Raw genomic sequence first — 22,541 nt, forward strand, 5'->3', positions numbered from 1 at the left:
TTGAATATTGCATATGACATAACATAAAATATGCACACACACAATTATAGAAGACTAACCTATGCTTATAATTTAAACTTGAATTAGTCTGCGTAATGACTGGATCTATGTTTGCATTTGTGTGCCCTTAAATTTACAAAACTGATAGGATATGTCAATGTTTACAAGTGAATGTTACTTTTCCTCCTCAAAATCTGAATCTGAGTGTCCTTCGTCTGTGATGTTGTCTTGGAGTCCTGCCATGGGAACGAGTCGCCCTTCTGAGTCCACACCCATGGGCTGGATAATGTCTTCTCTGTAAATAAATAGTCAATAATGTTAATTGGTACTGGTTTAAACAAATAATGAAGTTTTCAGACCTAGAGAGCTTGCTGAAGAGCTTGATGAGTCTCTTGGCCTCCTCCTCTTTCTCTTCCTCGGACATGCCCTCCATGGGGTCTGGCTGCTGGGCCTCCACTCGCCCTGTCACCGGGTTGATGCGGTCCTTCTGCCGTCGGTACTCCTCTGTGTCCGAGTCCGAGTCACTGGAATACTGTGCACTGACGCTCAGAGTGGTCTGGCCCCCCAGCAGCCCCCTGGTGGCCAAAAGGCCCGCTGCGTTACCGTAGCCAGTGTATTTCACAAAGCGACGTACTAAAGATGGAGAGAGTAAAATGTGAGAGGGACAGATGAATAAGAACCAAATAGTTTGTGGCTGTACCATTTTCTTTGCAGAGGACAAAGATGAGGTCAGCTGCACAATGTTTCAGATCTGTGTCCAGGTGAGTCATGAGGCGGACAATTCGACTTTTAACTGTTGACCCCTCCTCTGGTCTCTGGGACACATCTCTGAGTGGTGGCAGAATCTGAAGAAATTATTAACGGTAAATTACAATTGGATTTTGGTAGAAAGAGAAATAATACAATTAAATCCTCTTAGTAAAAGAAAAGTACAGTCTTTTGAATGAGTTCCGTGAAGGTGTTCTAATGTAGTACCTGGTTTCGGAGGTACTTCCTGGTTTCCCTGTGAGCTCGGCAGCTCTCTGTCAGCAGGTTAAGTATAGGGGTCAGCTTCTCTTTGAATTTATCACCCTGAGACAAAAACAGACTCTTTCACAGTTGGACTGATACAAGTTTCACAGTTGTGCCCTGCTCTGACCTGCTCCAGCCGGCGCTCCATAAACAGCAGCAGCTTGTGCACACAGTCCATGTTAACTCCATTGAACTGCTCTGAGCCTGGCATCAGGGGCACGTTGAGAAGCACATCAAGACACTGAAGGGGCAGCGCTGACAGCAAATTCACCGTGTGACTGTGGGATCCAATATAACAAAATTACCAAAAATATTACAAAATACTTTTGTTTCTTGTTCTATTTAGCCTTTTTATTTGTAGCACTCTCACCCCTGCAGTTCGTCAGTGTCATCTGCCAGCACACACTTCCTCAGGAGGCAGAGACGGAGAATCGCCACCAGGTGTCTATATTGAGCTGCATCTTCCTATGGACCAAAGACGTAAAAACTAGCACAAGCTGTTTGATCTGTGCAGAGACTTTTATTACCTCCATAACACTGACCTCTGTGGGCTCCAGGCGGTGGGTGCTGAATGTGATGTTGAAAAGAATTTTAAGAATCTCAATGATGCGCTGTGAGGCATCCAGGGAGATGGGAGGAGCCACAGGGTTCAGCATACACTGGTATTGATCCTTCCATTGCACCTCCAGGCAGCTCTCCAGAGCAGCTGTGAGGATAGACACTCCATCCGCCTGCAAAAGGACCAATTGATGAAATGTTTCAGACACTATGAATGTAATACAATTTTAATGGGTATGGTTTTCTAAGGCTCACATTACTCTATATTTATCCAGTTTATATTATTAATTTTCTACACATTCAGTCTAAATTTGGAAAAAAACTTAATTGCTTGTGCTTGCTATTCATGAGACAATGTCATTTTAATATGAGAGTTCTTTAAAACCCAAATAAGCATAATGAAAGACATTAAATACAACCTGTTGAAGCTGTTTGCTGAGCTCTGGCCGTAATGCAGTCATCAGAAACATGAGGCGCAGTTCATAAAATTGAACACTGGAGGGAGGTGAACAGCCAATTCCAGCAGACACCAGCTCTATTAGACCATTAATCAGTCTGAAGAGGCAGCACAGGAGGGGACAGGGGAAAATGTTATCTAGACTGAATTAGCAATTACCAAGATGCGTAAAATTTTTTCCCCTCTGCCGCTGGACTTATTAACACTTTATAACACCTGTCATTTGTAAACAACTCAGGTCAACAATACTGCTAGGTTTGCACTGTTATTCTGCCCATATTGTTTATTCTATTTATATTAACTGAAATAATTTATGTCATTGTTGTAAGCCGAGCTGTCTTTTGTCATCGTCATCTAAGTGTATTTTATCAAGTTATTGTTTGCAGGCCTTTATTTTAATCATTATTACTGGTATTTATATTTACTATTATTATTTATAGATTTGCTACTGAAGCAAATATATACTTATTATTTATTTTATGTTAAATAAATAATGAATAATAATAAATGAGATTCCATAGAGGGTGTGTGGTGTACCTGAGTGCGCTGAACCTCTCTTGGGCCCAGCTGCTGTTGTAGACCACATTACACAACACCTTCATGGCCTCCTTCCTCTGAGCCTCCTCTGAGTCACCCTCTTCCTCGCTGTATCCCTCTCCCTCCATCTTGCTCTCTCGCCGGTCCCTCCTGCCTCGCTCTAGCGCTCTCTGATGGGTGCTGACCCCATGAGCCTGACTGAGACCAGGCCAAGGGCTGCTAACCCCATCCATCCGCTCCACGTTTCCACTGTCCACACTTGTGCACTCTTCCATCTGCTCGCTAGTTTCCATGCCGGCATCCGCGTCGTGGCTGTGCTGGGCCTTGGCTTCAGCGAGGGACACAATGATGTTGTCGTAGAAAGTTGTATCTGGGTCTGAGGGCTCCTCATAGGTCTCTCCTTTGGTCAGACCAGCGAGTTTGGCCAGGTTCAGAAGGGCACTGTCGGTCACCAGAGGAGCCAGCACCCTCTTGTCCCGGGACAGGATCCTCAGGCTTCGAAGAGACACTTTCAGGAGGCTGCAATTGACTTCAGTTCGGATAAAGCCAACCAACACCAGGGCCAAATTCTTGAGAAAAACAAACCATTGGTATTAAGATGGAATGGGCTGAGTGAAGATTTAAGGCAATGTTCAAATATTAGGCAATTTAAAAAACTGTATAAATGTCATATTCTGTCCAGATATACCAAAAGAAAATCCTAATTAATGGTAGCAGTGGTTATATGTATACTTTTTTGTTGATAGAATGGTTCAGTGATGATGTACAGGAAAGATTATGGTGATTGTTGTGATAATAACATGAACAAGGAGAATAAGAATAACAAGAATAATGAATATATAATAATAAGAAGAAGAAAAAGAAAAAGTAGTTAATACTAAGAAGTAAAGTAAAAGGAAGCTGGATGAAATTTTTGTTCAAAGTTTGAATCAGAAGAATGGGGTGGGATTAAATAAGTGTACACTTCTTCCCACATCCCTTTTGAGAATGTTCAATGTTTTTTGTGGAAGATAATTTATTTTATTTTATGGACTGTAATGACATGTATTACATGATTTATGAACATACTCAAATAAAATTCAATTCAATTCAATTCAAGATTTACTCATACTGATTCAATAAGTTTTATTGAGGATAGTTAAAAAGGTTCACTGTGTAATTTTTTGAAATGGAGGATGGATGTGGTAGCAGACCCCCACCAGAATACATAAATAACATAGTGCACCTAATCATCTAGTGAGGTTTTATTTATTATTTGATATTAATAGAAGTTTGACAGACAGTTAAACCTACTTGTCTGAGGAAGAGATCTCGGTCTTCTTGTTCATATTCTTCACCATCTGAGTCTGAATCTGTAAAATCTCTCACTTTATTCTTCTTAAACTACAAAGGAGAACAGAAATTAATCTTAAACAAAAACTCTATAGCACAATAAACAAGTGCCTCAGACGTTACCTCTTCAAGTCTCTTTTGCTAGACAGAACGCACAGAAAAGAAGAGAAAAGTCAACTGCACATAACAGAGCTGAATAGATTTTAATGTGATATGGAACTTGTGGCTTAGACTTAATCTGCCTAAGGAGAAAGGATGAGGACGACTGATGCAGCACAATCACTAATCGCATCTGACATGAGTAGAACGCAGAGTAAAACAAAACTTACTTTCCTGCGATTTCTCTCCTCCTTGTCAAAAAAGAAGCACTGCGCATACTGTCAATGTAACACAACACCGATGTTAGCATTCAGTAAACATGAAACATAAGGGTGTATGTGGTGTAACATTACCTCTTTGTTGAACTCTTGTAGATAGATCTGAACGCTGTCTGTGTCTCTGCGCTTGATGCACTGGATAATCCCTTCCAAATCTATTTCCATGTTGCGTATGATCAATGCTGGTCAAACTAAAACCATAGTATGACAAGAAACATCTGGAGAATAGTCCGACACTTTCAAAGGCGTCAGAAGTTATATTAATAATACTAATTACCGAAATTGTTTACCTTTGTAGCAACTGAAGAAATCCACTGTTACTGTCCTGTTTTTCAGTCACAGCAGTCCCAAAGTGTACCGTTGCACTTGTGATTTAGTTAAATGGACAGGCTCGTCATGCCCCATGTCCTCCTGCCTCTATAATGCGAGTGTCTCTAATCCCAGGGACATGCAGGATCCGTGGAGTGGTTATGTCTATAATCCACTAATGGACTCGGGTTTATACCAACCGTGACCCTCTGACCTTTAACAACTTTAACACATCTACATTTCAACACAAAAAATGTTCACACCTCCTGTATACTAGATCTGGAGTCTTCGGAGTTGGAGTCCTGAGAAAACCACAAGATTTTCCTTTCTTTAGTTTTAATTTAAAAATACACAGGACCCCACTAAATGACCTAATTTTCTATCTAAACATGAGATTGTTTACTTGTATCAAGGGAGATGCTTATATAACTCTTTACATTGTACACTGACATAGTTTGTCCCTTAACGGTACTTGAAATGTTCTTTAGCCAAGGCAGCAGATATAGCACTCCTCAAAGTATTTGTTCCTGTATCTGCTGTTTTTACCGTTCACCCACTTTACATCATACACAATTGACACCAACCTTTTACAAAATGTCTTAACTTGTCCAGGGTCTTAAGGGTTGTGAGAAGATGGTAGTTTGGGTGAGTGACAGCTTTTCCTGGCAGGATACTACACTCTAGTACCCTGGCGGTGGGTAAGAGGAAGCAGTGTCCGGCCAGCCGAGGCAACAGCTGTGGGTCTGGCCTTACAACAACAGGAAGCAGCACGACGTCAGCGATAGTGAGGGAGAGAAGTCAGGAGGGACTCGGCTCTCAGGGAAACCAGTCTATTGCTCCAAGATGAATTAGACGTACACAGAGATGCAGGATATCAACAGGTTGTATGTCCAGAAGAGTAATTACCTCCAGTAACCTCTCAAGCCGGTGCAAACAAACAGTTGTCCCTGACGTATGCAATCTGTGCCCGTCCTTTTTAATCAGTCTCAAATATTATCACAGGCTTTCAGAACATGGCAGGTGGTCATTACATTTAGATTGTATTTTTAGTTTAAAACAAAACAAAACATTGGGGGCTTAAAATGCAGCACTTTAGTTTGAATTGAGCATGTATATATAAAAAAAAAAAAGATCATAACTTTTTTCTTATCCCATCTAAAATTGCTATATGGGAAGTCATCTGTCTCCTATGTGGGCAAGGATCCATACTCTCATACATCTGGCATGAATTACATTGGAGTCTTGGCAAAGGGGAATTTATCGCGCATGTATTTAGTTGTAGGCAAAAGTGAAACACCCAGAGGAGACCTATAATGAATCTTCCATCTAGGACTAGGACCTTCTTTTCTCTGAGATAGAAGCACTAACCGCCATTGCGCAACTTTTGATTCACAAAAATAGATTTAAATATTATCTTAAATGTGTAAAGTGTCTAAAATATTAAACATCAGATCTGAGCTTAAGGTAGGCCTTGTTTCGTATCTATCAAGTAACAGGTGCACAATTGCAGGTGTTATTTGATTTTCCAAACCCTTCCAAAGAAGAAGTGGTTCATAAAAACATCATTGTGTGTGAAATCTAATCTCAATCGTTGATGAAATCTTTGTACTTTCTCATTAGGCAATAGTGACTCAGGCTCTATCTGTGACAATCAGCAGACATTAGTCACAGGAAAGGTGCACAATGGATTCAAGCTGGAAGACGGGGACAGACCATCATAATCTGAGCTCCCATAAGACTCACCATAGTTCTAAAAGAGGACTCATGAGGACTTCCTACAGAGATGGGGATGCTGCCGAACAGGAGGTGATGACTAGCTATACATGTTTAAGTAAAAATATATGTCAATTATTTAGCTGAGTGAGCATTTCAGTAAAATAAAAGCATTTTACTTGAAATAATACAAAAAATCTAAATATTCTACCTAAGTCTAAACTCATGAACGGCAATGATCTTCTTACATATTTTAAACAGCACAATGGCATGGGCCAAGGCAGCTTTGTCAGTCACACAACGTATCGGATTACTATACAGCCAAACAATAAAAAGATGAATAAAAAGTCTGTCCATTACCATCAGTGTGACATTATTTGTTTCTTCAATAATATTATAGAATGTTGTTTACCTCCTGTATTTGACCTATGAGGAGCATTTGAGATATAAACAGAGTGAAGGGTGAAGTGACTCAAGGGAAACGTTCCAGGAAAATTGGGTGGTTATTTCGGGCCCTGTTCACTTCCTGCAGGTGATGGAAATGAAAGGACTCTTTTCTAGAACAATTGCTCAGCCCATGGGTGCAGCGAGTGAGGAGAGGGATGCAAGAGGAAGCAGAGGGGGGTCAAGGGGAAGGAGGGTCGTGAGGAGTTGACATAGGATCAATGTAAACATCATGGGAAACAGCGTAGAGGGCCATTTCATACATGCAGGTGCATTGTTTTGTTTGGCGTTTCAGGGTTGTTTATAAAACAGCCACAGTCCTTGTAAATAAAGAATAAACCTGCCATCATAACTCACAGATAGCGTGGAACTTGTTCTGAACGTGAACACGCCTCCTCACTGCCCATCACCTTATAAAAGGACCTGTGGTGAGGAGCTGACAGAACGACATCCAAGTCTCCACAAAGTTAAACTACTACCACTACCACGAAGATTTGAGTTGGTAAGTCTGATTTGGATTCTTTATGATGGAATTACCCCCTCTCTCTCATCATCTCATGTTTAGGAGTAACTGTGCAAGTTTTAAAGTTTGTAGCAGTTGGTCAATTAATTAAGGTGATAGTCATGGCAAAAATCATTAAATTAATATTTAAATGGTTAAAAATGTTATATTTTTTAAACTGTCCTAGTGTTACAAAAAGGGCAACAAACAATTTTAATACTCAATATCTTAAAATAGGGTTCCCATTTTTCAAATATTGTTGATTTGGTTTGGTTTATTGTGCTTTTGAGCCCAATTTCACAGTTTTGATTACAGAATAAATTAAATATAGTGTCACTTTTTTATTATATCTTAAACTCATCTCTCTAACCTCTCCATTAGGAACTACATATGCATCACTATTTTGTACACTAGTTTTGTGGTTATACATTTTCAGTTTCTGCTATACTCTTTTCATATTCTAAGTAACTGTGCTCTTGTTACAGGTCTGTGCGGTATGGAGATAGCCATTATGCTGCTGTTGACTGTGCCTTTCACTGCTGCTGTGCCAATCTCATCCACTCAGAGGTACAGTTATTTTGCAATGAGAACAAAATCTTTGTTAATTTTAGTCCTTACCTTGTTGTTTTTCTTTCCACTTCAGGTCTGCTTCTGTGGCCTCGAACGACATTGTGCAGGGGTCAGGAGTAGAAAGAGCACAAGATGAACATAAAACACACCACGCTCCTGTTCTTAAGATCATCCCATTTATGTCAGATGAAAACCAGTCGATCAGGGATGCACTGAAACACAGGTACAATACTAAATGTACTGTAAATAAAAGATAGCCCTCCACCAATACGGGCATCCTTGACAAATATGATCATGGAAAATACATATATATGGGATACACAGCCAAAAAACAATTACCTACAACTACAGGTAGGTGATATGAAACAAAAAATGTATTGGATTTATACAGATTTTCAATTCTTATCAAAAACAACTAAAATAGCTTTCACTATTTACCTGAATATAAAATATGGAACTGATTAAGTCTGTTTAGTTTAATTCAAAACTACTGACTGTTACAAATTATTGCATCTCTAGCTCGATTTAAAATTGGATTAACCGGCCACCCTACATAAAATGCATTGGAGAAAACTATACACCTCACATTTCTAATAAATACTTGTCTGAATTTCAATTTATTAGTAAATCTGTGAGCTAATGAACAAGGAATGTACCATCCATAGCTTTCAAAAATCTAATCTAAACATACTTTTATCTACTTTCTTATAGACTTGGAGATAGATAAATACACCTCATTCTTACCGGTGCCATCTTTATGTTCCACAGTATGGCAATGAAGTCTCGTCCACGCAGGGCCCCTCAGCGTGGATGCCAGCTGGGGACATGTCAGCTCCACAACTTAGCCAACACGCTCTACCACATCAGCAAAAAGAATGGCAAAGAGGAGTCAAAGAAGGCCAATGATCCACAAGGATACGGCAGATAGCTTTAACAGATTATTATTATTATTATTATTATTATTACACTACATTGTTACATGACTGAGGCTGGGTCTCTATTATTTAAAGTGCATACAACTTGTCTGTGTGATCGGACTGTCTGGTACTGTAAAATGAATGTAAACTGCTCTAAGGGGAGGAGGGGTCTGGACATAGTGGGATAGTTAATCATACTGTATTTATATAATTGCCTATAAATCTAATAAATTATGAATTATTAACTTTACTGCAGATGATTTTTTTTTTTAATGCAGTCAGATCAAGCTGTAGTATTGGGTATTACACTCTTAATCTGTTGGTTTCAGAATGATGAAAAATTAGAAGTGTTGTCATAGTAACTACTGTAACAGGAGCCTGAAACCCATAGATAGTTTTTATTTTCTTTCTTTTTTTTTTTTTTTTGAATAATTGGATTTACTCTGATTAAAGGCTATATTATGTTTACATTAAATTTCCAAATGGTGTTAAGCAGTCCCTAATCCAGCAGGGAGATATTTTAGGATCCATAAAGACAGCACTGAGCTTTGTGACCTACAGGCAGCACGTGTATTCTTCTTTAAAGAGTTCTCCAGCTTCTGTGAACTAGACAAACCTGATAACCAAATGACAGACTTCTTCACAGCAGCCTATAGCACGCTGACATTTGGTTGGAAAGCCACTCCTATTTGAGCTTGTAGCCTCTTTGGATCAGTGTTACAACTGCACATACCACACCCTCACCTGCGGTCAGCCTGTTTTGCACTGCGTGAGTTGGTGTCTCCCGCAGTTTGATGCCTCCGTGACTCGGCGCAAACTGAAGACTCCAGCCAGTGGTGCAAATGACCGCACGCAAAACCTGAGCGCTCCTCATTTTCCTGTCTGTTCCTGAGCCAGAAAGGGACAGCCATGAGAGACACGGCAGAGAAAGGAGGAGGAGGTGGAGACACAGCAAAATCAGAGAGAGATCAGGTGGGTCTGGTTTGCATTTAATACCAGGCTGCATCACGTGGCTGCCAACTGTCCGCACTTTTCTGTAGTGTTTTCTTGCAGCACGTTAGTGTATTTCTATTTTTCGAGCTGAAATCCAGACGTCACGTGCGTAAAACACGAAGAAATCCTCAGAAAGTTTAGGATTTCTTACAGATTTAACGACGTTTACAGAAAATAACCCCAAAACGTGCCGCATATCTCTTGTTTAGTTCGGTAGGTGTTCTGCATATCGTGGTTTCAAAGAGCGGAAGTAACCTTTTTTGCGGAAAACGCGTGCCATAACGTTATCTACTGCAGTTCATGTGCGTCTTCTCGTCCAAAAGTAACAAGTTTATGAACGATGCTCACTTAAGTAACAAAAAGTGACGAAATACGACCCCCTTGATGCAAAGTGGAGGAATGTGCAGCCACAGATCATCACCAAGGCATCTCCTCAGTCAGTGAGTGACCAATGTGCTGACCAATCACTGAAAGTGCCCATCATGGTCACACTGTCAGCACTGCAGGAGGAGGCTTCTTCTTTTAAAGCTCCTATTTTACATAAAGTTGACTCATGTGAGCTTTAAGCCTTGTTAATACATTGTTACCTCATCAGAAACATTGTGTTTTATTCCATTCACACACTTTATTATTAGTCTGTCCACATCTCCAAAGCTCAAAATGCTCTGATCTTGTGATGTCATGAAGTGGTAGGTTTTAAGTTAACAGCTAAATTTTTACTTTCTGATCAGCTGAAAAGATCCAGCTGATTCTAATGAAGGTGTATGGAGTTTAAAAATATGATGTGATGCCATATAATACACTTATACCTGCATTACATGGCATCACAACAGAGTGTTTTCTGTTTGAGAGAAGAACTCAGCCTAAATATGTAGAATTTGTGTGTTAAACATGTGTGAATGAAAAAAAACATAACACCAGGTCTGTTTTTGATGAGGAAACAGCAAAAAAATAGTGTAATATGGGCCCTTTTAAGCTTTTAGAGCAGCACAGTTTTTCCATCCTCTGTTGCATTACCCCCACTGTTGTAGACTATGCATGTGTACTATATATCCTATCAAGCACCGTGCACATTATTTCTTCATGTCTTAATAGGTTAATAAGGGTTAGTGAGGGAGAGGACATTTACACTTGAGTAGGTGTTTTGCCCCAAGAATTCACTGAAAATAAACTTGAATAATATTCAGGGTAATACACTGGTAGTAATGTGGGCCAAACAAATTTAGCCAAATTGACTCAACTGTAAAAGGGGTTATTACATTGTTGTTAAGGGGTTTTACAGTTAATTGAGAAGTCATTGCACAGCACAGCTAACTGGACACAACTATTACACAGTTGCTGGAGCTGAATCTACAGGCCCCTGCAAGAAGTCACAACCAGGTGTTTAGGGAGCACATATCTGACCGTCATATCAACATTTAGCTCTCAAAGTCAGGGTCAGTGTTTCTTGTTCAAACAGCCTGAACCACATTTTGAGATAGCTAGAACACAGTGTAATCGTAATGTTTTTGCTTGTAGAGTTGGATCCCTAAAATCTTCAAAAAGAGAGTTTGCTCCACTTTTGTTGAGGATTCCTTCAGGTAATTCTCTTTACAATGTTTGAATAGACAGTCACTCAAAAGAACAAAAACACATTTTAGTGGCAGGCCCTGCATGTAATTCCCAAAGCTGATTTGTATTCTGTGCTCTCAGTAATGGCAACTTGTGCCAATGTGGAGGCCGGAGAGATGACCACGCATCTGTGGCTTTAGGAGACTTCTTCAGCACTGCCATTGTCAATCACTGGGACAGCACCCAGCACTCGTCTGAATACCCCACAGACGCCTTCGGAGAACTGCAGTTTGCTGGAGCCAGTAAGAGGCAGAGTCATGTAGGTGCCATTTCTACTGCACTTCCACACTTTTGTTACTCCACTCTCTTTACTTTGCAACATAGTCACACAGTCCATTGATTGTTTTCAGTTGAAAAAGTTTGATGATGCCACAATTGGTAGATCTGATTATCCATGGTTTATGTTTGTTAACTCACTGTTTATCTAGTCGCACCATAATATCAATATATTAACAATACACATTTGTCTTGTGTTAATATCTCTATTCAGCTACAGGCACATAAAAAGTGCTGATGTCATTTGACACCTACACTTGATTAGTTTAGTTTCTATTACGTTTCTAAGAATATGTGATAACTTGAGTAAATATTTATTTGAGCTTTGAATCCCTTTGTAATGCTGTCTCTTTATGTGCTTTGCTTAAATGGGTGTATAGTTCTTGCGGCTGTCATGGGACACGCCCCCTTCTATGGTGTACACGCTGATGACCGTCAACTGGAAACTGCCTGCTCCAAACCTGGTGGTGTCTGTGGTGGGAGGAGAGGGCCGGACCAAGGTGAAGACCTGGGTCCGTGAGGTCATCAGACAGGGGCTGGTGAAGGCTTCACAAAGCACAGGTACAACACACAAAGAGCAAGACATTTTCATCACTATTTACAATATACATTGTGAAATATCATTTAAATCACCATTTTTGTTACAGTATGTGATGTTAAGTGAAGTGTTTCAACACATTTTGACAAAAACATGTTGATTACTAAACCAACAAATAACAAAAACAAAACATTTTTTGTATGTAATACATGAACTGTGAACATTTGACTGTATAACTCCCAGAGGCGGTCAGGTCCTAATTTGGTACAACAATAGCCATTTCCGCCTGCTTCTGTGGCAAGTGCAGGTGGCACAGTGCAATAGTAAGGGGAGGGTCAATCCTAATAGCTGTTCTCGTTTAGGACCTAGGTCAACATAGAAAACCCTCACACAACGGCAGGAACACGACCTCAGTCACATGATTAGAAAGGGATCTTTTTTATTCCCTTCCCGTGTGTGATCATCACATTCTGGGATTAAAATCTTTATACACAGACAGTTCATGGGGACCTTTGCTCTGTGAGGATGAAGAAGTAGGTCTCCATACAGTAAATAGTTAAAAGTTAAATGGTTTAAAGTTTAAAGGAAATTTAGGGTTTAGGGATGAGTGAATAAAAGAAGTGTATTTTTGTTGTTCACATAGAAAACAATGCATTTTGTATTTCTATAGGACTGGGTGAAGCTTATGTAAGCTGGTCCTGAACATCGCATGACAAGTCAATAATTCAGGCAAACATAACAACATCCACTGAATTTCATCAGTATCCTAGACCCAGATGTCTTGTCTCATATAATCCATTTTATTTACAACAATTATTTTATTTCATTATTTTGACAGTTTTAATTAACTTAAACTTGATCACTGAGATAATTCCCTTATAATTCCTTATAGTCATAAGCGTAAAGGTTTAGTCCATGTAATGACCCAGAAAAGCATGGAAACCGAACAGTGGTGTGTGTTGTATTCCTGCCCTTGCTGTCTTTACACTTGACCCCTTTACCCTGCTCCAGGAGCGTGGATAATGACCACAGGGCTGCGTGAAGGCATCGGCCGGTGTGTTGGGGAAGCTGTCAGAGATCATGCCACAGCAGCCTCTTCTGTCAGCACCAACAAAGTGGTGGCCTTGGGCATCGCTCCGTGGGGACTTGTGCGCAACCGGGATCAGCTTGTCAACTCTCAGGTTAGGTGGTTGTCACATTTCTCACTACACTTGTGTACACATAATGTCTATGTTTAATGAAAAACAAATAACACATAACTTGACAACTTGATAAGCAATGTTTGACTGTTCCCTCAGGGTAGCTTTCCTGCAAAGTACCATGTCCAGAATACATCGCAAGATTCTTGTTACCTGGACAACAATTACCAGGCCTTCCTTCTGGTGGACGATGGGAGCGTGGGGCGGCCTGGAGGGGAAACAGGCTTCAGGGCAAAACTGGAAGACCACATCTCTCACCAACGCACAGGAATCTGGGGTGGGTGGCATGACCTGTAATTTACACAACTAATTATAACTTCAAACTAATAATAACCCATTGTGGTAAAAGAGACATACTGTACCATTGTAGGTGAAAGACTGCTCTTATTTTAAGCTTTGAACTCAACAATAGAGTTATTTTTCTGAAAACAAAAGGTGACACACTTTCTAATAGGCCCTCTGGTTGTGGCAGTTTGTAAAGCAAAGCATTCTTGATCCTGTCCTTTGGAATTTCCTGCAGGATAGTGTTGCATGCCCCTACATGAAACATAGGCAAGGCTCTAACATTTAAATGCAACTGTATTTGCAGCATAGTTACATATTGAAGCAAAAATGATAATTTATTCCACACATATCTGTGAATCAGTAAATATTTCTGTCTTCTTTTTTATATGTATTTTTGTAGGCAGTGGTAGCATTGACATTCCTGTCCTGTGTATGCTGGTCTCAGGAGAGGCAAATATGCTAGAGGTATAGACCGTCTTGTTAGTCCTTGCTGATTTGGTCCAATATTGTAATACAAACTTAATGAGACCTTTGTGTTTGGCAGAGAGTTGAACAGTCTCTGAAACATGCCATGCCCTGGTTGGTGCTGGCAGGATCTGGGGGTGTGGCAGACTTCTTGAGTAATGTTCTGGAGAACCTGTCCTCTGCCCCTGTGACGCAGTCGTCTGGGGAGGGTGATGGTGAGGTGGGCCCCAGTGTGGACCTGAAGGAGCGAATGGCCGAGAGAGTGAAGAAGTACTTCCCCTCCGAGGCAAACACAGACAAACTAGTTGAGCAGGTACAGGCTTTTCATGTCATTTCAGTATAGACGCTTTGCCAGTGCCAAATCTGTCATGATATAATTTGTATTACAGTTGTATAAAGCAAGGAAATTACTTGAATTACTTGATACGCGTAAATGAGGGTGAACTGTACCTTTTTCCTTATTAAAATAATTTATTGTTTATTTAGATCTGGGTTGTGAGAATTTATAGTGACTTACTGCTATACTTTATATTTAAAATCTATGTCGTAACCAGCGGGGCGTAAGGACCAGAGTAGCGAGACTCACAAAGTTTTATAATGTCTTTAATCTCAATAAATGTTCGTAGATTCAACGTGGCTACAATAAATGTTCATAGAAATCAAAGTTCATGGAGATCAGAGTTCATGGATCAAATGTAGCTACAATAAATGTTCATCAAAAACAAAGTTCATAGAAGTGTTCATATAGATCAGAGTTCATAGGTCCAACGTAGCTGGGGAGCGTGGGTGCGGGTTCGTGAGCGTAGGGAGACACAGTGCACGGCAGTGAGGATACAGGACATACCAGGGCGGAGGTGCGGGTGCTGGGGTAGTCCGGAGCAGGTTCTGGGACGGAGATCTGGAGCAGGACAAAAGGATTCCAGTGAGACACAGAGGACGAGCATGAAAAAGTACAAAGCCAAAAGTATAATCACGTGAAACACGCGGACGTTCCGGCGCCGAGTGACTCGTCCGAACCCCTCTTATCCACGGCAGGTGGCGTTGATTGCGCTGATGGGGAGCAGGTGCGCGTGGGAGGAGTCCGGATTCCGCCCCGCTCCGGAGACAGACAGGTGAGGGAGGGGGGAAGACGAGGACACGGGGAGAGCAGAGCAGGGACCGTGACAATCTACCTAAATCCACTGACATCTGTTTAACTTTTGTTTTCATAATGACATCTACAGCGTTGCCTTTGTTATTCTTTAATGTAAGGGTTTGTTCTGCTTCCCTCTCATGGACAAAATTCAGTATTACAGTTGTGTTTGTTTGATAGTTGAAAAAAGGAATAATTGGAAAAGTAATAAATTTAATCAAGAATAATTACATTTTACCTGACATATTTTGTTTATACACTCTACACTCAGGCTTTGAACATCTACAATAACAGAGGATTCATTACAATATACCACGGAGAGCAAGAAGGCCCAAATGATTTCGACACTGTACTGCTTAAAGCTTTAGTTGGAGGTGAGTTTCTCTTTATTTGTTGTGATATCAGATTTAGTCATATTCAAAGTTTTCTTTCATATTTGTGGGGTATGTTGTCAGCAAGCAAACAGAGAATGTCCATTGAAGACAGTCCTTATAATGAAGAGTTGAAGTTAGCTGTCACATGGAACAGGGTTGACATTGCCAAGAGCGAACTGTTCAATGGAGACATTCAGTGGAAGGTGCGTCACATCTCCTTAGTACATGTAGTCCTGTGTTACTAATGTTCAGAAAATTCAGCTGTCAGAGATTTTGTTTCGTTTGTTTGTTTAGTATGAAGATTTGGAAGAATCCATGACAGATGCCCTGATCAATGATAAGCCCAAGTTTGTCCGCCTTTTCATTGAGAATGGTTTCAGCATCCTGGAGTATCTAACATATGGACGACTGGAAACCTTGTACCAATCCGTGGCTCAGGGCACTGTTATTTACGAATTGCTGAAGCGTCGCCTACAGGAGCGACAAGGAACTACAGTTAATGGTCCCTTAATAACAAATGCACCTCCCTCCCCCACCACATTCATTGTGGAGGAGCCCCCCACTGGTCCCGAATTGGATATTTCTCTCTTTGAGGTAAAGCTGACATGTAAAACAAATGAGTCACAGCAGAAACTTAACATGTTTTCTAAACTCATGTTGTTTAGGTATCGGGAGTATTAGAATTCCTGATGGGAGATGTATGCCAACCATTTTACCTTGAAGCTGTGGGCATAGAACGATGGGCATCAAGACGACGTGCGCTGAAGGTAAATTCTCACTTAAAAATGTGGATCCTTTCCTCCAAACATCTAAAATAAATATATATATAATTTCTTAATGATTTATTTTCCATTACAGTATGAATGTCTTATTTTCCTCTCTCCCTGTGTAGCGCATCAGTAAGATCCTGCAAGGAGAATGTCTGTATCGTGACAAACGCTGTTTGTTTCCCTGGGCTTCTCTGTTTATCTGGGCCGTGCTGCAGAATCGTCATGAAATGGCCACTCTGTTTTGGGAGATGGTAAATCTCATCATTTAGCACAAAATAATCAACTCACTAACTGCTCTACTGTAGCCTTTTTGTCATTTAGTCTATTTACTTTATATTTGTTTTCTTTGCAACTTCCAGGCTGCAGAGTCTGTGCTCAGTGCTCTGAGTGGCTGTAAGATTTTGAGAGAGTTGTCTAAGCTGGAGACTGAAACTGAAACTAAACTCTCAATGAAAGAGCTCGCCCAAAAGTTTGAAAACCTTGCACATGGTAAAGTTGAGCCAGACAATCGACAGCACCAAGTATTGGCTGTTGTCTTTTTGAGAATTAATTTTACATAAAATGTTGTATTATTTGTGTGGTTTTAAAATGTATTAAGGCATCCTTTTCATTAGTAGCTCAACTTGTTTTCTTCAGATATTTTCAGCTCTTGCTATCGGAGCGATGAGAGCCGTTCTTTTACTCTGCTCATTAGAAAATCTTCAGTTTGGGGTGGGACAACGTGTCTTCAGATGGGCATGAGTGCTGATGCACGTCTTTTCTTCAGCCATGACGGAGTGCAGGTGATTACTACACACCTGTTGCTTTTGTGTACTGTTCACTTAACTTTGTTTCAACCTCCCAGTCCCTGCTGTCCCAGATTTGGTGGGGAGACATGAAGAGGGACACAGCGGTGTGGAAGCTGCTGCTCACCTTCTTCTGCCCTGTGCTGTGCTACACCAATCTCATCTCATTCAGGTCAGTCTCACACAGTGCTAAAGGTGATGCCTTAACTAATAAATACATTAAATAAATCATTTCAAAATGTAACAGAAATCAAGACGAGCAACAACAAGAGAATGATAAAAAGCCACAAGAGGACTGTCCCCTTCGAGATAATGAAAGCCTCTATGGTGCCACAGTCTTTTCTTTTTCAGATATCAAACACATGTAAGTATTGCCTCACTCTCTCCTGGGAAGATATACACTGCTTGGCCAAAAAAAGGTCACACACTCTATATTATAGATAATATTCTATTCTATATGTTCTATATTATAGATAATAATATTTCGTTGCACCGCCTTTAGCTTTTATTACAGCACGCATTCACTGTGGCATTGTTTCGATAACCTTCTGCAATGTCACAAGATTTATTTCCATCCAGTGTTGCATTAATTTTTCACTAAGAAAACATTGATGATTGTCGAGTCTGACCGCTACATAAAGCCTTCTCCAGCACATCCCCAAGATTCTCATTGGGGTTAAGGTCTGGACTCTGTGTGAATCCATGTGAATCCATCCATCCATTTTCTTCCGCTTATCCGGTGCCGTGTCGCAGGGGCAGCAGTCTAAGCAGGGACTCCCAGACTTCCCTCACCCCGGACACGTCCTCCAGCTCCTCTGGTGGGATCCCAAGGCGTTCCCAGGCCAGCCGAGAGACATAGTCCCTCCAGTGTGTCCTTGGTCTTCCCTGGGGCCTCCTTCCGGTGGGACATGCCTGGAACCCCTCCCTAAGGAGGCGTCCAGGAGGCATCTTGAGCAGATGCCCGAGCCACCTCAGCTGGCTCCTCTTGACGTGTAGAAACAGCGGCTCTACTCCGAGCTCCTCCCGTGTGACTGAGCTCCTCACCCTATCCCTAAGGGTGCTCCCTGCCACCCTACGGAGGAAACCCATTTCGGCCGCTTGTATCCGCGACCTTGTCCTTTCGGTCATTACCCAGAGCTCATGACCATAGGTGAGGGTAGGAACGTAGATTGACCAGTAAATCGAGAGCTTTGCCTTCCGGCTCAGCTCCTTCTTCACCACAACGGACCGATACAGCGACTGCATCACTGCAGACGCTGCACCAATCCACCTGTCAATCTCACGCTCCATCCTTCTTTCACTGATGAACAAAACCCCGAGATACTTGAACTCCTCCACTTGGGGCAGAGACTCACCACCCACCCGGAGAGGGCAAACCACCTTTTTCCGGTCGAGCACCATGGCCTCAGATTTGGAGGAGCTGATTCTCATCCCAGACACTTCACACTTGGCTGCAAACCGCCCCAGTGCCTGCTGCAGGTCCTGGCTCGATGAAGCCATCAGGACAACATCATCTGCAAACAGCAGAGATGAGATCCTGTGGTTCCCAAACCGGATCCCCTCCAGACGCCCTGCACCTAGAAATTCTGTCCATAAATGTAAGGAACAGAACGGGTGATAAAGGGCAGCCATGGTGGAGACCAACATGCAGCGGAACAGGTCTGACTTGCTGCCTGACTGTCTGACAGGTATGCATTGCCCTGTGAATCCATGTGTGAAAATGATGTCTCATGCTCCTGAATCACTCTTTCACAATTTGAGCCCAATGAATCCTGGCGTTGTCATCTTGGAATATGCCCGTGCCATCAGGGAAGAAAAAATCCATTGATGGAATAACCTGGTCATTCAGTATATTCAGGTGTCAGCTGACCTCATTCTTTAAGCACAGACTGTTGACCAACTGCAGGAGGCTCCTATCTATTTGCTTACTTAAATCCAGGTGGTGACTTTTTTGGGGGGGCCAGGCAGTGTATGCTTGAATCACTCTGGCTGATTATTTTTGTTGTGATGCTTAAGAGGGAAAGGTGAAAGGAGAGAACTAGGGCTGGGCGGTTATGGCCAAAAAATAAAATCTTTTTTTTTTTTTGCACACACTGGACAATTCAATCAATTTTTATTTAAGTCATAGCAGTGACTGCTCGTCTTGTCTTAAATTACATTTGTATAGATATCTAATTGTAACTGCATAATAACCATGCATAAGAAAGACTTTAAACTTTTTTCATAATAATCCTTGATTTCACGATTTTTGCAATTTAACTTAATTATTAAAAACCTGATTCAATTCAATTAATTGCCAGCCCTAGAAAGAGTTGTGTGTTATTTTTATTAGTGAAGCTGAACACCAAGATCCAGTCTCTCCCTGGAACACTGGCATTAAAGGTATGACTCAACATTAATGGACATATCTATCTATCTCTGTTTGTAATGTTCCTGCTCTTTTTAGGGACACCTCAGTATTACATACCCCCTAAGCGGCCCTTCATAGTGTCACGATGGCGTCAGTTCTGGTTTGCACCCGTCACTTCTTTTTTGGGCAATGTGTTAATGTACTTCCTATTCCTGCTGCTCTTTGCCTATGTTTTGCTGGTGGACTTTAAGCCCCCGCCACCTCATGGTCCCGCCATGTCAGAGTATGTTCTGTACTTCTGGGTGTTCACTATTGTGTGTGAGGAGCTCAGAGAGGTAAGAAACTAAATAAGTAGCTTTGATGTATTTTAGTCAAACATAAATTAATTAATTTTTTTAATCTTAATATTTAAACAAGTAATTTTTTCCTTTTTAGACTTTCTTTCAGGGTGCTATATCGTTAAGGCAACGATTAAGAGTCTATATTCAGGATGTATGGAACAAATGTGACCTCACTGCCATTACACTGTTCATTATTGGGCTCATCTGCAGGTATAAAACTATTACTAATACTAATTATTAAACAAGTAATTGACATGCATCTCTTTTTACATTATGAGATTGTAGTATGTCGTTAGTGTAGGTCACATTTGGCCACAAGAGGGAGCTATTACATGTTACTTGTATGTGTTACAGGATGTTTCCCCTAACTTATGGATTTGGCCGTGATGTCTTATGTATCAACTACATGGTGTTCACCCTACGTCTCATTCATATTTTTGCTGTTCACAAACAGCTTGGACCAAAAATCATTATTGTTGGAAAAATGGTACGTAATTACACATGGCATAGAAATCTGTGTTCTAAGAGACAGGTTTGTAATTCTCATTCTTTCCCCTCATAGATGAAAGACATCTTCTTCTTCCTCTTCTTCCTCGGTATTTGGCTTATGGCGTATGGTGTAGCTAATCAAGCTTTGATTTATGCCTATGACCCACGGCTGGACCGCATCTTTCGCAGAGTTTTCTACAGGCCGTATTTGCACATTTTTGGACAGATTCCAGTGGAAGAGATGGATGGTAAGTTCCCCTAGTTTTGGTTATATGGCATTTTTTTATTCTCTACTTGAAGATGACAGTAACTTGATACAATGCATAGTTTAATGCTCTTTTATGTTTTTTGTCAGTCTTTGCCAAGGTGTGGGACATGCCATGCACAGATAATGTCACCCTGATTCAGGAAGGGGCAGAACCCTGCCGGATCCTCCACAGTAACTGGCTTGTGGTCATTTTATTGGTCATTTATCTTTTGGTCACAAACATCCTTCTCATAAACTTGCTCATTGCCATGTTCAGGTAAAAATAACTTTCAATTACACTGGATTATAATCCTGTTCCAATGTTGTAGTGACTCACTTTGTCCATGTAGCTACACCTTCTCTGAGGTGCAGGCCAATAGTGACATCTATTGGAAGTTTCAGCGTTACAACCTGATAGTAGAGTACCATTCAAAACCATCTCTGGCCCCGCCTTTCATCATCCTCTCCCACATTAATCTTTTTATCAAAAGAAAAATCCGCAAAGTGCCCTCTGTCAAGGTGTACCACTTTGGTAAGATCATATTAAGTAAATAGTGTGGTTTTGCTACATGATGTTATGGATATATCTTGCACAAATTACTATACTGCTTTGTGTGTCAAGTGTTGGAATTAAGAGGAAAAGCAGCTAATCGACTAATGACATGGGAAACTATACAGAAGGAAGACTTCCTTACAACTCAGAACAAGATTCAGAAGAGCAGTGACTCAGAGCGACTCAAAAGGATGTCAGCCAAGTATGTATATCTGTGGATTTCAAAATAATGACCCAGTACATAATGATTATTTTTTATAGAGTGGATACTGTGGTGAAACATGTGACTGAAACAAGGAACTTTGATATGAGGCTCAGGGCTTTGGAGAATGAGGTGGGATTTCTACAAAAGTGATATCTATTTTTAATTAGACATATTACAAAAGTAGTTGCCTGTTTTAAGTTTTATGTCCACCACCTGCTCGTCTGACATGTTGTTCCTTTGCCTGAAATGTTCCATAGTAGAATAGAATCCATAGAATGTTCTCCAAGATGTTTTTAGCAATAAAAGCACAGGTAATTACAGAAATGCAAGATGGATAATATGTTTAATGCTATACTGTGGAACATTTCAGGCAAAGCAATACAATTTCCATGGATTCAAGTACGAACCTCCAAGCAAGGTTACATGGGGTACTTCTGAATGTTATTTTGCTCTTTCTTGTAGATGGAGTACTGCTCTAACGCGTTAAGCTGGATTGTTGAAACATTAGCGCAAAGTAGCACTTTCAAACCTGCTCGGGCCCCTCCTGTGCCGAGAGGTATTTAAACATGCATACGTGTCATGAATCTCGCTTAACGACATTATGATGTGCTGTTGTCTGAATGACCTGTGCTTTTTATCACAGATTCAGTTATGTCCACCCAATCTACATAATGGATCTGCAGTGGCCATTAAATGATGGAAATGACTTCAAGCATGAACTAAAACATGTAATATATTTTTTTTATTATTTTACCCTATATAAACTCTGGTTAGGCAGTTGAGGATGTAAAAGCATCTCTTTTATGTTTGTATTTTTTATGAAAATAAAAGTAATATTATTTGTTATTCGGTGTATTGTGTATTAATCAATAGTAGCTTGTTAAATGTGTGTGAAAAGACACATTTTCTTTGAGAATTTCATAACACACATGTGCCTTTGTTAAACAATGTGCTTGGAAGAAAGAATACCCCTGGACTGAACTTGGCGATGTCTGGAGCAGTGGCATGTGCATAGTACTTTAGAGTAACACTACTGAAGGTCACAGAGTACAGCATTCAAAGAGACTTTACTGTAAATAGCTCATGTGCCACCTGTCTGCTGCTTTAATGGCCCGCACTGTGCGGAAGTGTCATCGCTTTCTGCTTTCTGAACGTTGTCTATGCATCAGGATTGTACATACAGCATTATGCATGGTCCTTG

General features: G+C 40.8%; 2 protein-coding genes across 3 annotated transcripts; one reads left to right on the plus strand and one right to left on the minus strand.

Annotated features, from left to right (window-relative positions):
- Positions 1–159: 159 nt before the first annotated feature.
- Positions 160–8,627, minus strand: si:dkey-94f20.4 (synembryn-A). 2 transcript variants are annotated; one of them, XM_055229374.1, is made up of 15 exons: positions 8,555–8,627; positions 7,859–8,022; positions 4,348–4,508; positions 4,225–4,272; positions 4,019–4,036; positions 3,857–3,946; positions 2,564–3,132; positions 1,989–2,124; positions 1,554–1,742; positions 1,382–1,476; positions 1,139–1,289; positions 976–1,071; positions 701–845; positions 360–633; positions 160–295 (listed from the first exon to the last, which is right to left on the minus strand). In XM_055229374.1, exons 3-15 carry the CDS (start codon positions 4,435–4,437, stop codon positions 175–177), a joined length of 2,022 nt encoding a protein of 673 aa, XP_055085349.1. In that variant the 5' UTR covers positions 4,438–4,508; positions 7,859–8,022; positions 8,555–8,627; the 3' UTR covers positions 160–174. The 2 variants fall into 2 exon arrangements, with proteins under 2 accessions (XP_055085349.1, XP_033840828.1); XM_033984937.2 differs by lacking the exons at positions 7,859–8,022; positions 8,555–8,627 and adding an exon at positions 4,563–5,563 and having other exon boundaries at positions 4,348–4,463.
- Positions 8,628–9,623: 996 nt separating this feature from the next.
- Positions 9,624–22,185, plus strand: LOC117387219 (transient receptor potential cation channel subfamily M member 4-like). Its single transcript, XM_033984667.2, has 28 exons — positions 9,624–9,699; positions 11,239–11,300; positions 11,413–11,590; positions 11,988–12,168; positions 13,157–13,326; positions 13,444–13,621; positions 14,030–14,094; positions 14,174–14,407; positions 15,498–15,600; positions 15,682–15,803; positions 15,895–16,194; positions 16,266–16,367; positions 16,493–16,621; positions 16,730–16,859; positions 17,007–17,152; positions 17,215–17,327; positions 17,403–17,519; positions 19,488–19,537; positions 19,602–19,840; positions 19,941–20,056; positions 20,201–20,333; positions 20,409–20,583; positions 20,691–20,859; positions 20,933–21,114; positions 21,205–21,337; positions 21,397–21,469; positions 21,803–21,896; positions 21,984–22,185. Exons 1-28 carry the CDS (start codon positions 9,637–9,639, stop codon positions 22,010–22,012), a joined length of 3,786 nt encoding a protein of 1,261 aa, XP_033840558.1. The 5' UTR covers positions 9,624–9,636; the 3' UTR covers positions 22,013–22,185.
- The last annotated feature ends 356 nt before the right edge of the window (positions 22,186–22,541 follow it).

Source organism: Periophthalmus magnuspinnatus, chromosome 19 (genome assembly GCF_009829125.3).
Source record: "Periophthalmus magnuspinnatus isolate fPerMag1 chromosome 19, fPerMag1.2.pri, whole genome shotgun sequence".
Classification (NCBI taxonomy): Eukaryota; Metazoa; Chordata; class Actinopteri; order Gobiiformes; family Gobiidae; genus Periophthalmus; species Periophthalmus magnuspinnatus.